Raw genomic sequence first — 15,519 nt, forward strand, 5'->3', positions numbered from 1 at the left:
TTATTTTTTTCTCGCTGTGAAACGTTTTCGGTCATTTTTTTAAAAATTAATTTTTTGTTAGAGATAAGAGCTAAAACTCGGTAAACAACTTCTTTATGTCTAGAAAATTATATCTTGCCTTTTATTTTTTTCTCGCTGTGAAACGTATTCGGTCTTTTTTTAAAAAATTAATTTTTTGTTAGAGATAAGAGCTAAAACTCGGTAAACAACTTCTTTATGTCTAGAAAATTATATCTTGCCTTTTATTTTTTTCTCGCTGTGAAACGTATTCGGTCTTTTTTTTAAAAATTAATTTTTTGTTAGAGATAAGAGCTAAAACTCGGTAAACAACTTCTTTATGTCTAGAAAATTCTATCTTGCCTTTTATTTTTTTCTCGCTGTGAAACGTTTTCGGTCATTTTTTTAAAAATTAATTTTTTGTTAGAGATAAGAGCTAAAACTCGGTAAACAACTTCTTTATGTCTAGAAAATTCTATCTTGCCTTTTATTTTTTTCTCGCTGTGAAACGTTTTCGGTCATTTTTTTAAAAATTAATTTTTTGTTAGAGATAAGAGCTAAAACTCGGTAAACAACTTCTTTATGTCTAGAAAATTCTATCTTGCCTTTTATTTTTTTCTCGCTGTGAAACGTTTTCGGTCATTTTTTTAAAAATTAATTTTTTGTTAGAGATAAGAGCTAAAACTCGGTAAACAACTTCTTTATGTCTAGAAAATTCTATCTTGCCTTTTATTTTTTTTCTCGCTGTGAAACGTTTTCGGTCATTTTTTTAAAAATTAATTTTTTGTTAGAGATAAGAGCTAAAACTCGGTAAACAACTTCTTTATATCTAGAAAATTCTATCTTGCCTTTTATTTTTTTCACGCTGTGAAACGTTTTCGGTCATTTTTTTAAAAATTAATTTTTTGTTAGAGATAAGAGCTAAAACTTTGCAGACAACTCCCCCATGTCTAGCAAATTTAACATTTGTCTCCCATTTTTATATATTTGGTTTAGAATGTTCGAAAATGCGTAATATGGTCATGAATATTAATTGAAAAGAACCTTGAATTAATTCAATCTGATCTCACAAAATATTTTAAATTACAAACTTTGTAGTTTGAATAGATAATTAGTATTAAACTCAAATAACTAGTTTATTTTTGAATAAAAATTATTTGAATTTATTCAATTTTGTGAATTTTCCTTCAAAAATCAAGTTTAAATATCTTATTTGCCATATAATTATAAATACAATGAAACATATTCGAAATTGAAAAGAATGACTTTTTCTGTTCTTTCAATCATTCAATTTGAATTTTGCAATATTGGATTTCTCATTAAATAGCTATTAAAAACAACAAGCAATTTAACTTACATTCAAATTTATTTGTGTTATATTCAATCTTCTCAAAACTTATAATTTTCGGCTATAGCATGATTATATGCTATATAATATAATAAACCTATAATAGTATCATTCTTTCAATTATTTGAAGAGAAAACCGAAAAAATCTATTTTCGGTCTATAACATTCGAAATTGTTTATCATTTCGAACAAGTTTTCTCGTTTTTAATAGGAAACTAAAGGCTATGAGGCACTGATTATATATTAGTGCCTCATAGCCTTTAGTTCCTAATAGATAGCTGGGGAACTTTCTCCAAATGATAAGTTATTCAGAGAAAGTTTCCCAGCTATCAAGAGGGAATTGTTCCTTATGAGGTATATAGTTATGATGTATACCTCATAAGGAACAATTCCCTCCTTAAAATCGTAGACATTTTTATACTTATTAATCAACCATTCAAAATCATATTCCTCTGAAAAGTTATTTTATTAAAAATTTAGAATTTTAATAAATATAGAGTTTGAATTTCATACAATACCTATATATTTTCAATAATGGAATTTGAAAACCATTCTCAAAAGTTCTCAGAAAACCTTTTTTTCATTAATTTTAAGAAATCTGAGTATTAAATTAAGTGATAAATTCGTTTGACACTACTTTAATTTTTAAATTCAAAAAATTATATGTGCTTCTTAAAATGACTCAAAAAAATTTATTATAAAATAATATATAATATTAAAAATCCCACAACATTTTTTTACTTTACATAATCGTACTTCCTCGACGATTAATTTCCACTCAATTTCTATCGTTGACCGAACTTAGCATGCAACAATTATATATAAGTTGTTAAAAAGCGGTTGAATTGAAAAGGAAATATTTTACAATTTTGGCACTTTTTGATACAAAAAATTGAGAGTATATCGATTATCTGTTATTTTTTTCTTTAGCAATGTCTTCGCCACCCGAAGCTAATGTATCCCTTTTACTTCAATATAGCTACTCCTACATTTCAGATGTTCAGGTAGATGTTAGTCCTGAGGTTGAGGAGCAGTTACGAAAAGTCCTTCATGATTTTATCACTGGTGAAGTCACTTATGATGCCGCACGCGACTTTTATGTCAAAACCTTGCATTCCGATATCCCGGTTCAAGTAGCTCATGATATTCTAAATGTCAGCGATTCTCCTATTGATCAACCCGAGGATTTACCGGAATCGATAGAAGAAACATCAGGCAGGAAAAAGACTCGTACATGGACTGGTTATGAAGACCAAAGACTCGTAGCTGGTATCTTTAGATTTGGCTTTGATAGTTGGATTCGAGTGGCAAATTTTGTTGGAGGTGGCAGAACTAGAGCTCAATGCGCTCAAAGATGGACAAGAGGCCTTAATCCAAAGATTTGTAAGAAGGGCTGGACACCAGAAGAAGACTCCCAACTTCTCAACTACGTTAGGATCTACGGTAACAAGTCTTGGGCCAAAATCGCTCATATCCTTGGCAATAGATCAGATGTACAGTGCAGATATCACTATCTCCAATTAACAAACGAAATGAAGACCTCATCTGGGTATCTTCCACTTAGTAGATCAAATAGAACATACACCAATTCCGGAATTTTGCCAGGCGGATTATTAAATCCACCGATGACAGGTTCCCAAATGGCAATTTCATCTCAAATTCAATTCCCCGCACATTTACTTTCAGCTCCTCATCTCGGAGATCTTCTTGGCCCATCTCCTCAGCAGGCATTTATGATCCAGCAACCAATGAGGCAACAAATGGCTCCACAACCAATTCAACCACAACCACAGCCAATGCAGCCACCACCACAGCAAATGGTTCAGCCACCAATGCAACATGTACAACCACAACGTCAGGTTACTGTTCAACCAGTTCAATGCTGGGATTTCAAGTCAAATCAACCAGGTGACCTCGATTCATTTTTAAACCAAATGAATGGGAAGTACTAATTGTTAGCCATGTAAATGTACGATTCTTTATATTCTTTTTCAATATAATATTATTTCTATTTCTTTATTTTGCTTTAATTTATGATAAGCTCGTAAATAAAAATTATTGTATTCATTACTAAATAGTTTTTATCTCAATTCTTTTCTATTGTTGCAATTACTCTTCAGCTAATTGCTATACAATATAAGATTTTCTCTTGAAAATGCAGAATTCCTCATTAATACCCTTTTGGTGACTATTGTTTTGGAACATTAACGGTCTTGAAATTCCAATACTGGAAAAATATGTTGATACACAATTTATTATGTCATATAAGGGTTTCGTTTTGCGAAAAAAAAAAAGTACAATACGCAATTTCGCTAAAAAAACATTTAGCTAGCAATTTCGACCTTTGACTCCACTCAAGACGTCACTTTTTTAATTTTGCGGTATCATATTTTTGGAAAATCTTTATGAATATTATATAAAAAGTCTCTTTAATATCTATATTTCATATTTTTATCGATTTTTAAAGTTTTTGCGAAAAGTATTCAATTATTTTTGCTATTTTGTCGGGTAAATGTCAGATTTGCGACATTTTCTGATATGATATTCAGATTCTACGTTGATAATAATGCATATAGAACCCTCTTGCTATTGTGTCAAAATTGCGAAACCGATAGCAAAAATATCAGTAGTATATAAGTGCGGGTTGTGTGACTTTTTTTGTAAACGTAAGAATTCATACGATATTGAACGATTTTGTATCATTTTTTCTAACATATGAAGTAAAAATGTATGATTCTTACGGTTTTTATTCTTACGTTTTTGAATAAATCATTAAAAAAATTAACATATGAAGTAAAAAATGTATGATTCTTACGGTTTTTATTCTTACGTTTTTGAATAAATCATTAAAAAAATGTATGATTCTTACGGTTTTTATTCTTACGTTTTTGAATAAATCATTAAAAAAATGTATGATTCTTACGGTTTTTATTCTTACGTTTTTGAATAAATCATTAAAAAAATGATACAAAATCGTTTATGTCATCCACATTTACACTCAGCCCATACATAAATAATTTATTTGATCTTTTATAAAAGAAGCTATATATAGATGATGTCAGGTTATTCAATAATTCATTATTTTTGAATAACTGATGAGGTCACCAGGTCACCAGGTAATTTAATTTCTCTGAAAAAATGTGACAACATGACATTTTGACAACAGGAATGAAAGGAGGATGGTATTTATTAATTATTGTTTAAATCCTGATTGGAATCAATGGAGTCATAAACGAGTAAAATAAACTTTAAAAATAAATTGAAACTAATGATTATTTGAATTTATGAAATCAATTATTTGATTCATTCTTTCTTCAATCTCTTCTATTCTTTTTGTTAAATCATCAATTTTCATTAATGAGGTGATTCTTGATTGAGGAATAGATTTCAAACTAATCACTCCTTTTATTTTTGAAATTTTGAATCCATCAACTTTAAACATTTTATTCAATTTACATGTTGTCAATTCTTCAAATAATTTTTTATTATTAGCATAATAGTCATTAAATTCTTCAACAGATGAAAAAAATTTTATTTCAGTAATTGGTTTAACAACGTTTATTTTGAGTAGGTGCCAAAAGTGCTTACTCTTAAACAACCGTCGGATTTCCGGGTGAAATCGTGACACACTTTCGTCTTTCGTAGGCAGTGGTGGTTGTTACAAAAGGTAACTTCGAATGTAGCGTGAAATCTGCAAAAAAATTCTGAAATTTGAATGGAGAACACAAAAATTGAATAGTTTACGTCAATAAAAAAGAGAAAAATGAAGCCAATGTGTCTCGAAGCTAGGACTTAGAGCAGCAATCCCACTGTTTATCCCATTACACTACATGCATCTCTCACCTCAGTGAATGAGATCAACTATATGATAACTTTTTCCCCATTATATTCTTGTGGAAAAGTGACAAATAGCAACTTTGACCCTCTCTCCGTTTATTTTTTGTTGAACATTTTCACTTTCATTTATTTCTTCCTCCTCTGTTTCATTTATTTTTAAAATCGGTTTCATTTATCATTAAATAAAAATTAGAATATAAGTGATGAAATAAATTTTTAATTAATATTAAATCAGAAATGGCGGCAGGATTCTTTAAAAAATTATGGGAAGGAATTAAGAAAGCTGCAGGTTGGGTTTATAAAAAGGTTATTAAACCTGTTGCAAACTTTTTGGCACCAGTAGCGAAAACGGCAGGAACTATCATAGGTGGAGTATTAGGTACTAAAGCAGGTAATCCAGCGATGGGAGCACAAGCAGGTAACGCAGTTGGTGGAATTGCTGAAGGAATACTTAATAAAATAGGAGGTAGATAGTGGAAAAAATAAATATTATTTTTATCTTAGTATCGGTTGTAGTCTTTGATAAACTTTTTCTCCTTTATTTAAAATTTCTCTTATTGGGGCAGCTTTTGGTGTTATTGATTCAGCAACGTCACTAATTGCTTCTTTATTCTTAAATATCCAATTTGCTCCCTTCTTCAATGTTTCCCAAACTTTACTCGCCCCTCTTTTTACTCTATCCCACAGTTTCTTAAATATACCTGCAGCCATAGTTGATTATTTCATTAAAATTAAAAATTCATTTCCATCTTTTAATTTTGATTTTTTTATTTATTAATAAATGACGACTAACTATTTACTGCCAAACACCAAACCAATTAATGGAAATGTATTTCATTCATTCGAAAAGATAAATGAAATATTTGCAAAGAATGACGGTAGAAGATATTATAGAGAACTTGAAAGTTCATGCTATGACTCTGATGCTCCATATTTTGATGATAAACAAACTCATTTAAGAATTACAAATCCAGCTCATGATGTGAACCAATTAGGTGACACATATATTAAACGCAAAGTTAAAGCAACTCTAGTTTCAAATAAAGCTTTCACATGTGATGCCGCTTTTAAATGCATGCGTTTATTCGTTGGTTACAAATCATCAAATCAAAGCTTTAAACAATTAGAAGTAGAAACCGAAAGAGGTGATGCCGGTTATCTTCAGATGGATTGCGCCCGTGAATCTTTCGCATTTGCAACATATAAACCAAAATCAGAAAGGAAAGTTAAAAAGTTTGTTCATTCGTTATATAATAATGTTCAAAAATATGATAACTCAGTATGTGGTAAATATATTGACCCTTCAGAAGTTTTCAAGAGAGCAAATGAAGAAGTTGATGTCACTTTTGATATGATTATTCCGGTAAATGATTTGTTAGCATTTCAGGCGTTCGATGATTATCCTAAATCATTTGGTGATATCATTCTTAAATATTATGTTTTCAGGGATACTTTAGTATTTTGTCAGGTTGACCCGTTAAGAGTTGCTGATTTACAAAATTACGTTTATGAAAAGATAACTGATGAAAATTATGAAAAGATTATGAATCATGTTTATAAATATGATCGCAAATTCCAACAAATCGGACTTCCTACCAAATTAATTACAAGCTTAGCCGCTACATCTGCTGACGCAACAGTTGATGACGTTATTATTTCATGCACAAAGATGGAAGTTTTAGAGGATAAATGCATTACACCAGGATATGGTTTAATTGAAGAATCAGTTAAAGCAATACCACGTTTATTCAGTAAGGAAGATCCATTCATGATTCCAGCTCAACATATTGACGTTCGTTCACTAAATGGAGGTTGCATCACTCCTGAAGGTATTAGCTCAGATTTCTCATACGCTCTTCATAATGTTACAGATGTTGTGTTAACATTTCCGAAGAATGCAATGCAAAGAACGGTTTTAGAAAATCCAATGCTTCGAGGTCTTCAGGTCACTATAGATTCCAGAAACTTCCCCGATCAAGCGATGACCACAGTGGGTGACATATTCTTTACACGTATGCTTCAAGCTTCTGATTTAGATGGAGTGAATGAATGCACGGAAGAATACGAGGACTCATTAACTAGACCACTGAATGCAGATGATGGCACGCCATTAGCTAGAACATGGAAAGACCAAACTTCATTCTTATGCACTATTCCAGTTCAACGTGATGGAGCGGGTATATTCTTTGATGGATTAGAAACTTTCAACTCACAAGTTACAGTACAAGTGAAAGCTTATCCAATCATTCAGGGTGAAAATGACACTTACTGTTCAAAGGTGACAAATCCTCCTCAGGTTTGGTTTACTAGGACTACATATTGGACATGGACACCGGATGAAGGTTTGAAATATCATCCAACAGGTACACCACCACAGTATAGAAGTTCATATGATGAAATATTGATGAATAGAAATGTTTAAAATTATAAATTTATTTTTGATTAAATGGATTTAAATTCATCCACCCCTTATGAAGAATTAGCAGGAGTATATAATACATACGTAGATGATATGATTAATGAAGCATTGAGTGATAATAGAAATGCTCTATCTAAGGAAAAATTAATGAAAATTCCATATTCTGAATGTTACTTAAATTCAATCACTGCAGCAATTGGTAAACAGAATAAAGGTAAAACATTAACGATATTAAAACAAATTATCATTATTGCTAACACTTCCCCCATTCACATGTGTTAATTTATATCAACCGTTCAGGTTCACCTTCAGATGATACATTTGAATCTTTAAAGCATTTAATCAAAATTCCAATTATTTATTTATCACAAGAAGAAGCAGAAGATTATTTAAAAAACTTTTTAATGTATAAAGAATTATATAATACAATCAAGAAGCAAGGATTAGAGGATAAAATTATTGATAAACAACGGGATGAATTATTTGAAACACTTTCTATTTCAAATTTTGATAGAGAATTTTTGCATTCACTCATTTTTCTAGATGATGCAGTGAAATCAAAACTAATAACAAATGAGAAATCATATTTTAATCAGTTATTAACTCAATGTCGACACATTCAGTGTTCATTCTTTATGGCTGTTCAATACTTCAAAGCATTAAGCACAAACATTAAATCAAATCTATCAACACTTTTCATTTTCAGTGGGTTTAGTCGTCAACAGTTGAACGTTATGCTTTATCAAGTGAATTTACCAATGAGCATTAATGAACTTTATACACAATATCAGCAATTAGGTGAACATGGAAAAATAATAGTTGATTTAAATAAAGGAAGTGTTAAATTTGATTAACTTTTTATAATTAATTTTTATTTTTTATTTATAATTAAACATGACAGAAATAGCAAATCTTCTACAGGTTCCATTAAAACAAGGGACAAACAAAAGGGGTGCATATAATAGAACTATGAAAGTTCCAGATGGAATGAAAGAATTAGTTCATATTGTTGCTGGTCTTCAAAAAGATGTTAAACAAATGAGAAACGTTTTAACATTACCAGAAGCTCAAGCATATGCCAAACGTCATGGTCCAAATTGGGAAGCACATGAAGCAGACATTACGGGTCCAAATGGAAAACCTGATGGTATAAATGAAGTTTTCGTTACTGATGGTCAAGGTAATATTAAAGTCATAAATGGTTACAATTAAGTATATCTGATTATTCTAAACGTAAAGCATATAATGAACGTTATCCTATGCAATTTGATGAAAATGGAAAAGCTGTTAAACAATACATTGGAGAAGGTGAAAATGGTCCAATTAATTCATACCGTCATAATCCATATTCTTATTTCAATGAAGAATTAAATGCTATTGAAGAGGGACCGGATGGATTACCACGATATTCTAACCAGTTTGATGGTCAATATGCAAATATTAGACCTGAAATTTCAGCTAAGAAATTCTTTAAAGTTGCTTTATTCGATCCAGTTTTCGCAAATGTTAAAGATGAACTTAAACAGCAATTTCAACCAATTATAGTAGCAAGAATTGCATCAGGTGCTTTATCTCAAGCATTCAAAGATTTAATTAAGAAACCATTATATCAGCAACGAGGTTTAACTTATGATTTAGTTAAGGAATCAGATAAAAGAAAATTTGAGAAATCAGTTGATTATAAGAATGCAATTAATGAATATATTCGGTCTATTAATTTCGATGAAACAGCTAAAAATCAACTTCATGAACAAATACAGGGAATAATAGATTCAAAAGTTCCAGCAAAATAAAAGTTTAAATATATTTTTTTATTCGAATATAAATGAGAAGACGTTTCACTAATCAAAAGAACACTAACGCAAAAGCAGAGATTACGGTTGGTTATAACGTAAATGATGATAAATCACGAATTATTCAAAATGTTAAAGTTAATGTTAGCCCCGAATTAACGAGGTCAGCAACTCAACCAAATTTATTAACTCGTGACTTACCGAAAAAGGAGGAGGAGAATGAAGAAAACCATGAGAATGGAGACCCAATCATTTTATCTGAACCCGGTAAAGAACCTGTTGAAATTCCCACTTATCCAACATACCCCCACCTCTTTCATCAAACATCGAGAACCCATATAAAATAAACATCAATTCTGAATTAATGAAAATTTACCGTGATATAATAATTAATAATTATGATTCAATAATAAATTTAATTGACCAATCCGGTTTAATTATTTTACCTTATGAATCATTAATTCACATTATCGCCATTCTTTGTGATGTTCAAGATTCAGACGTTAAGATTCAATTTTTCATAGATGATGAGGTTTCATGCTGCGGAACAGTTGCAAAAATAAATCCTATAAAGGATATTAGCACAATTAAGATATCAAAGAATGGAACAACAACTGAACTTCATTTAACATATAATAATATTTATAATAAAATAGTTGATGAATATAAAATATCACTTGAAAAATTCTTTGTTAAGGCTATTTAATATTCAAGCATTAACATTATCGAATAATAATCCTTTGAATCATAATCAATAATAATTGACCTTTCACCAGTTTCTATCGTTTGTTTTATTTCTTTTTGTTCCCCACTATCCGGATCGGTCATTGTAATTGTTTTTGTTATAGTATCAGCTTTATCTTTAACTTCAATCTTTTTTCCATCAGGATATTTAAACCAAAATTCCAAAAATTCGATATTGTCAATCTGTTCATATTTTAATCTATCAATTACATTTTTAATACCATCTGAAAATCTTATGAAATGGTCATTATATGGGTTTGATTGAACTAAATTTGAATGAAGTGAAATATAACCTGTTGATGAATATGACATCGACTCATATTTTCTGAAAACACTAAAATTTATAACATGAATGAATTTCTTATTCGTTGAATTTATGAATTCTTGAGGTAATCTTATTCTAGTTTTATTTATCACTGGAAAATAACGCTTTACCATATTTTTAATCGTAATAAAAATGTCAATTATCAATATTATTTCGAATAATAGTTGTGAATTAAATTTAACAGTTAGTGGAATTTATAATGTTACTCTCGTTTCTGTGAGTGGTAAATTTAATCCCATTCTTTTAGACCCTTCAGATTATATATCATTTATTAAAGATGACCTTGAAAAAACGTATGATATGTATATAAATAATGTGATAGCGAAATGGGATATTAACACGATTTTAAGTTATTTAAATGAATCATTTATCGTATGGTATGAAGAAAATTTTAAATCAAAACCTGATAAACTTTTTGAACTTGATGAAATAAATAACCTTATTAAATTTCCGCTGAAAATTAAATTTTGTACTCCTCATCTTCGTTCATTGTTGGGGATATTAAATTTTGAAAAAGATGTTGGGGATGTTTTGTATTCTGACACCGGTTCCAATTTCATTTTAATCAAATGTGATAAAGTTAATACCCCAATGAGATTTTCACATCAAACATTAGACCCTAACTCTTACCCATCAATACAAAACATTTTATCCATCAACTTAAACACATTTTCTTTATCATATCCGTTTCAATTATCTGGGAATTCATTTATTCTTCATTCAAAAGATTTATCAAATATTAAATTTAGAATAACTGACCTATTTGATTGTGATTTAGAATTTATGAATGAAATATTATGGCAATTTCAAATAGAAAAAATAGCTGATGAGATAACGGATTAAATATTTTTAAATCATAATAAATGATTAAACAACAGCAACCACAGCAACTTAAGGCGCAAAGCACCCAGGTCCTTCAGACCATTACATACGCCATATATGCATATAATTCAAAGACGGCAGAACAAACGCAAAGGTTGAAATATGGAGATTTGGAGATAGTATTGAAAAATGAGCGTTTCGAATTCGTTTGCAAAGGTGGTGCAGTGATATCAAATATAAAAGAAATTTTATTTATGAATTCAAAAATTAAAGGGATAACGGATGATATAACATCAATTCCACCAGAAGAACAAAGATATTACGCATTAAATGCATTTCCTAAAGTTTTGAAGATTGGAAGATTTAATTTAAATGAGGAATTCATAAAAGGTTTCCTTAATGACATAGAGAAGAAGGCAGATAATGAATATGTCAACGGTGAATTAATGAAGAAAGCAAATTTGGTTTATGTTGATGAAAAAGATAATGAAATTAAAGAAAGGGTTGAATGGTATCATGAATGGACATCAAAGATTTTTAAAACTAAAGCTGATACAGGATGGGTTTCAGGATGTTTAGACCTTAAAGCAGATAAAACTTATGTTAATGGTGAGTTAGAGAAGAAGGCAGATAATGAATATGTCAACGGTGAATTAATGAAGAAAGCAAATTTGGTTTATGTTGATGAAAAAGATAATGAAATTAAAGAAAGGGTTGAATGGTATCATGAATGGACATCAAAGATTTTTAAAACTAAAGCTGATACAGGATGGGTTTCAGGATGTTTAGACCTTAAAGCAGATAAAACTTATGTTAATGGTGAGTTAGAGAAGAAGGCAGATAATGAATATGTCAACGGTGAATTAATGAAGAAAGCAAATTTGGTTTATGTTGATGAAAAAGATAATGAAATTAAAGAAAGGGTTGAATGGTATCATGAATGGACATCAAAGATTTTTAAAACTAAAGCTGATACAGGATGGGTTTCAGGATGTTTAGACCTTAAAGCAGATAAAACTTATGTTAATGGTGAGTTAGAGAAGAAGGCAGATAATGAATATGTCAACGGTGAATTAATGAAGAAAGCAAATTTGGTTTATGTTGATGAAAAAGATAATGAAATTAAAGAAAGGGTTGAATGGTATCATGAATGGACATCAAAGATTTTTAAAACTAAAGCTGATACAGGATGGGTTTCAGGATGTTTAGACCTTAAAGCAGATAAAACTTATGTTAATGGTGAGTTAGAGAAGAAGGCAGATAATGAATATGTCAACGGTGAATTAATGAAGAAAGCAAATTTGGTTTATGTTGATGAAAAAGATAATGAAATTAAAGAAAGGGTTGAATGGTATCATGAATGGACATCAAAGATTTTTAAAACTAAAGCTGATACAGGATGGGTTTCAGGATGTTTAGACCTTAAAGCAGATAAAACTTATGTTAATGGTGAGTTAGAGAAGAAGGCAGATAATGAATATGTCAACGAAATATACCAAAGTTTGATAGGAACAACAAAAAATATTGAAACTATTGTTGGTGACTTTTCTGTCAATGAAGAAAATAAATATTTTAGATGGCAATTGGTACAGTCCTTAAAAAATGGTGCACGGTGTAAACTCATTCCGAAAAATAACAATGAAATGTATGTAAGCTATATAAAGAATAATGGTACACAAGTTAAAGTTCCATTAGACAACAACTGCTACTTAAACTTATATGGAGACGAACAAAAGAAATATTTAAGAGTTTATGAAATGGTAGATATGACATTGCCTCACCCAGCTCCAACACCATATTATTATGACTATGGAGATGACGACAGAACACCACATGTAGATGAACAAAAGCTAACATTATATTTAGATTATTATAGATATAAAAGATATAATGCAATAGAAAAAACGAGAATAGTATATTATTATACAGATGACAAAAATAAATATTATAGTCAAGATTTTACCTACCCTGAAAACATAAGATTATATTATAAAAAATATTCTGACACAAACCAGAAGAAACCTGAAATAGTTGCACTATATTTTAAGTTCAAAATAGACAATCCTATATTATCTCATATGTTTGATTTAATGAACCCAGTAGGTTCTATTTATACATCTATGGATGCAAGAGGTCCTCAAGTAATGTTTGGTGTTGGTGCATGGGAACAGATTGTAGACAGGTTTTTGTATTGTGCAAACTCTTCAAAAGAAACAGGTGGAAGTAAAACAATTTCAGGTGAAAATTTACCTGCACACAGTCACTACATAGATTTAAGTACATCTCAGGCAGGTTGGCATAAGCATAGATATTGGGATTGGTCAGGAATGACAAAAGGTAAAGGATATGATGTTAAAGACGACGTTAAGTTTGCTATAAATTGTTACTGGAGTGACACTCAGGGAGAAGGAAACCATACACATTTCGTTTCAGGATATACACAAACAACGGGACAAGGTAAAGAATACATGCCACCTTACATGACAGTTTACGCATGGTATAGAGTTCAATGAACGCTCAATGTTTGTAAAACAAACTTTAGAACGGACTGAAAGTCCTGAGCTCCAAAAAGAGCGAACAGCATAATTTAAATTTTTATTTTAGTATAAATGAAGATTCTACCATATGGTGTTATTGGAAGAGATAAAGATGGAAACCCAATATTTGATCCAAAGTTAAAATTAAAGTTACTGACAAGACAACAACTTGAAAAGTTGCTGAAACCAAAACAGGATAAAAAATGAGAAAATGAGAAAGAAAAATTTAAATTATGCAATTTTATTTTTATCATAAATGACAAAATTAATTAAGCCAACTATTTCTAAATTAATGATACCAATGAAATCATTTCATGGAGTACTTATCCCAGGTTCTTCACAATTAGCCAGGGCAGGTGTTGTGACTCAAGGTGGAACATTAGCGAATCCATTCAAATTATTAACTAAAGATGAACTTAATAAAACGATGATAAAATAACTGATAACAAAATTTTATTTCACTGCTACCAGGTCACCAGGTAATTTAACTTTTCTGAAAAAATGTGACAACATGACATTTTGACAACAACATAGGAGGATGGCATAATTCATTATTTTTGAAACTGATAGGGTCACCAGGTCACCAGGTCACCAGGTAATTTAACTTTTCTGAAAAAATGTGACAACATGACATTTTGACAACAACATAGGAGGATGGCAATAATTCATTATTTTTGAATAACTGATAGGGTCACCAGGTCACCAGGTCACCAGGTAATTTAACTTTTCTGAAAAAATGTGACAACATGACATTTTGACAACAACATAGGAGGATGGCAATATTCATTATTTTTGAATAACTGATAGGGTCACCAGGTCACCAGGTCACCAGGTAATTTAACTTTTCTGAAAAAATGTGACAACATGACATTTTGACAACAACATAGGAGGATGGCAATATTCATTATTTTTGAAACTGATAGGGTCACCAGGTCACCAGGTCACCAGGTAATTTAACTTTTCTGAAAAAATGTGACAACATGACATTTTGACAACAACATAGGAGGATGGCAATATTCATTATTTTTGAATAACTGATAGGGTCACCAGGTCACCAGGTCACCAGGTAATTTAACTTTTCTGAAAAAATGTGACAACATGACATTTTGACAACAACATAGGAGGATGGCAATTCATTATTTTTGAATAACTGATAGGGTCACCAGGTCACCAGGTCACCAGGTAATTTAACTTTTCTGAAAAAATGTGACAACATGACATTTTGACAACAACATAGGAGGATGGCAAAAATAAATTCAAGTCACATTTTATAAAGCATCATTTACAGGTATTTCATCGTCAGTAAATGAATCATCATTATCGTTTGGTTCAACCTGTTTATATAATCCTTTCATTTCTTCTTTCAAAACATAATACCATGTCTGTTTACCATCTATTTTTCTTTGTTTCCTATCACATTTATCCTTAATACTCATTTGGAAATTCTTGTCTTTCATGTCTGATGGTTTGCAGAATAGAGCATTTTTACACGTCATACCTACACACAATTCATCATAATGTGTATTTATCCATACATCTAAAGGATTTGTTGATAATTCAATTAAATCTTGTTTGGCTTCAGTCATCGGAATGATTCGTACATTAAATGATGAAAGGTCATATTGCATAAAATACGTCAGTAAATTATCATAAAATTCCTTTGTGCATGAATTCATCAAATTCTTGAAATAATCAAA

The 15,519-nt window shown here is 30.3% G+C and overlaps 6 protein-coding genes and 1 pseudogene across 7 annotated transcripts, besides 3 other annotated features; 5 read left to right on the forward strand and 2 right to left on the reverse strand.

The window, feature by feature from the left end:
• Positions 1–667: 667 nt before the first annotated feature.
• Positions 668–1,509: a mobile genetic element.
• Positions 1,510–1,625: 116 nt separating this feature from the next.
• Positions 1,626–1,738: a mobile genetic element.
• Positions 1,739–2,249: 511 nt separating this feature from the next.
• TVAGG3_0806740 (RNA polymerase II transcription regulator recruiting protein) lies at positions 2,250–3,726 on the forward strand (the record flags this gene model as incomplete). The annotated part of the gene is made up of 1 exon (XM_001304858.2): positions 2,278–3,297. One exon carries the CDS (start codon positions 2,278–2,280, stop codon positions 3,295–3,297), a length of 1,020 nt encoding a protein of 339 aa, XP_001304859.1.
• A 1,693-nt stretch (positions 3,727–5,419) lies between these two features.
• Positions 5,420–5,656, forward strand: TVAGG3_0806750 (N-acetylmuramoyl-l-alanine amidase family; the record flags this gene model as incomplete). Its single annotated transcript, XM_051247542.1, has 1 exon — positions 5,420–5,656. The coding sequence occupies one exon, from the start codon at positions 5,420–5,422 to the stop codon at positions 5,654–5,656; it is 237 nt and encodes a 78-aa protein (XP_051083017.1).
• A 21-nt stretch (positions 5,657–5,677) lies between these two features.
• TVAGG3_0806760 (uncharacterized protein) lies at positions 5,678–5,893 on the reverse strand (the record flags this gene model as incomplete). The annotated part of the gene is made up of 1 exon (XM_051247543.1): positions 5,678–5,893. One exon carries the CDS (start codon positions 5,891–5,893, stop codon positions 5,678–5,680), a length of 216 nt encoding a protein of 71 aa, XP_051083018.1.
• A 1,135-nt stretch (positions 5,894–7,028) lies between these two features.
• Positions 7,029–15,519: part of a mobile genetic element that runs on past the window's edge.
• Positions 8,861–9,394, forward strand: TVAGG3_0806780 (uncharacterized protein; the record flags this gene model as incomplete). Its single annotated transcript, XM_051247544.1, has 1 exon — positions 8,861–9,394. The coding sequence occupies one exon, from the start codon at positions 8,861–8,863 to the stop codon at positions 9,392–9,394; it is 534 nt and encodes a 177-aa protein (XP_051083019.1).
• On the forward strand, positions 9,427–10,100 carry TVAGG3_0806790 (annotated as a pseudogene). Its single transcript has one exon. A coding segment is annotated over exon 1 (674 nt).
• Positions 11,732–12,930, forward strand: TVAGG3_0806800 (uncharacterized protein; the record flags this gene model as incomplete). The annotated part of the gene is made up of 1 exon (XM_051247545.1): positions 11,732–12,930. A coding segment is annotated over one exon (1,199 nt), but the record flags the coding sequence as incomplete, so codon positions are not given.
• Positions 15,091–15,318, reverse strand: TVAGG3_0806810 (uncharacterized protein; the record flags this gene model as incomplete). The annotated part of the gene is made up of 1 exon (XM_051247546.1): positions 15,091–15,318. The coding sequence occupies one exon, from the start codon at positions 15,316–15,318 to the stop codon at positions 15,091–15,093; it is 228 nt and encodes a 75-aa protein (XP_051083021.1).

This window comes from Trichomonas vaginalis, chromosome VI, assembly GCF_026262505.1.
Source record: "Trichomonas vaginalis G3 chromosome VI, whole genome shotgun sequence".
Classification (NCBI taxonomy): Eukaryota; Parabasalia; order Trichomonadida; family Trichomonadidae; genus Trichomonas; species Trichomonas vaginalis.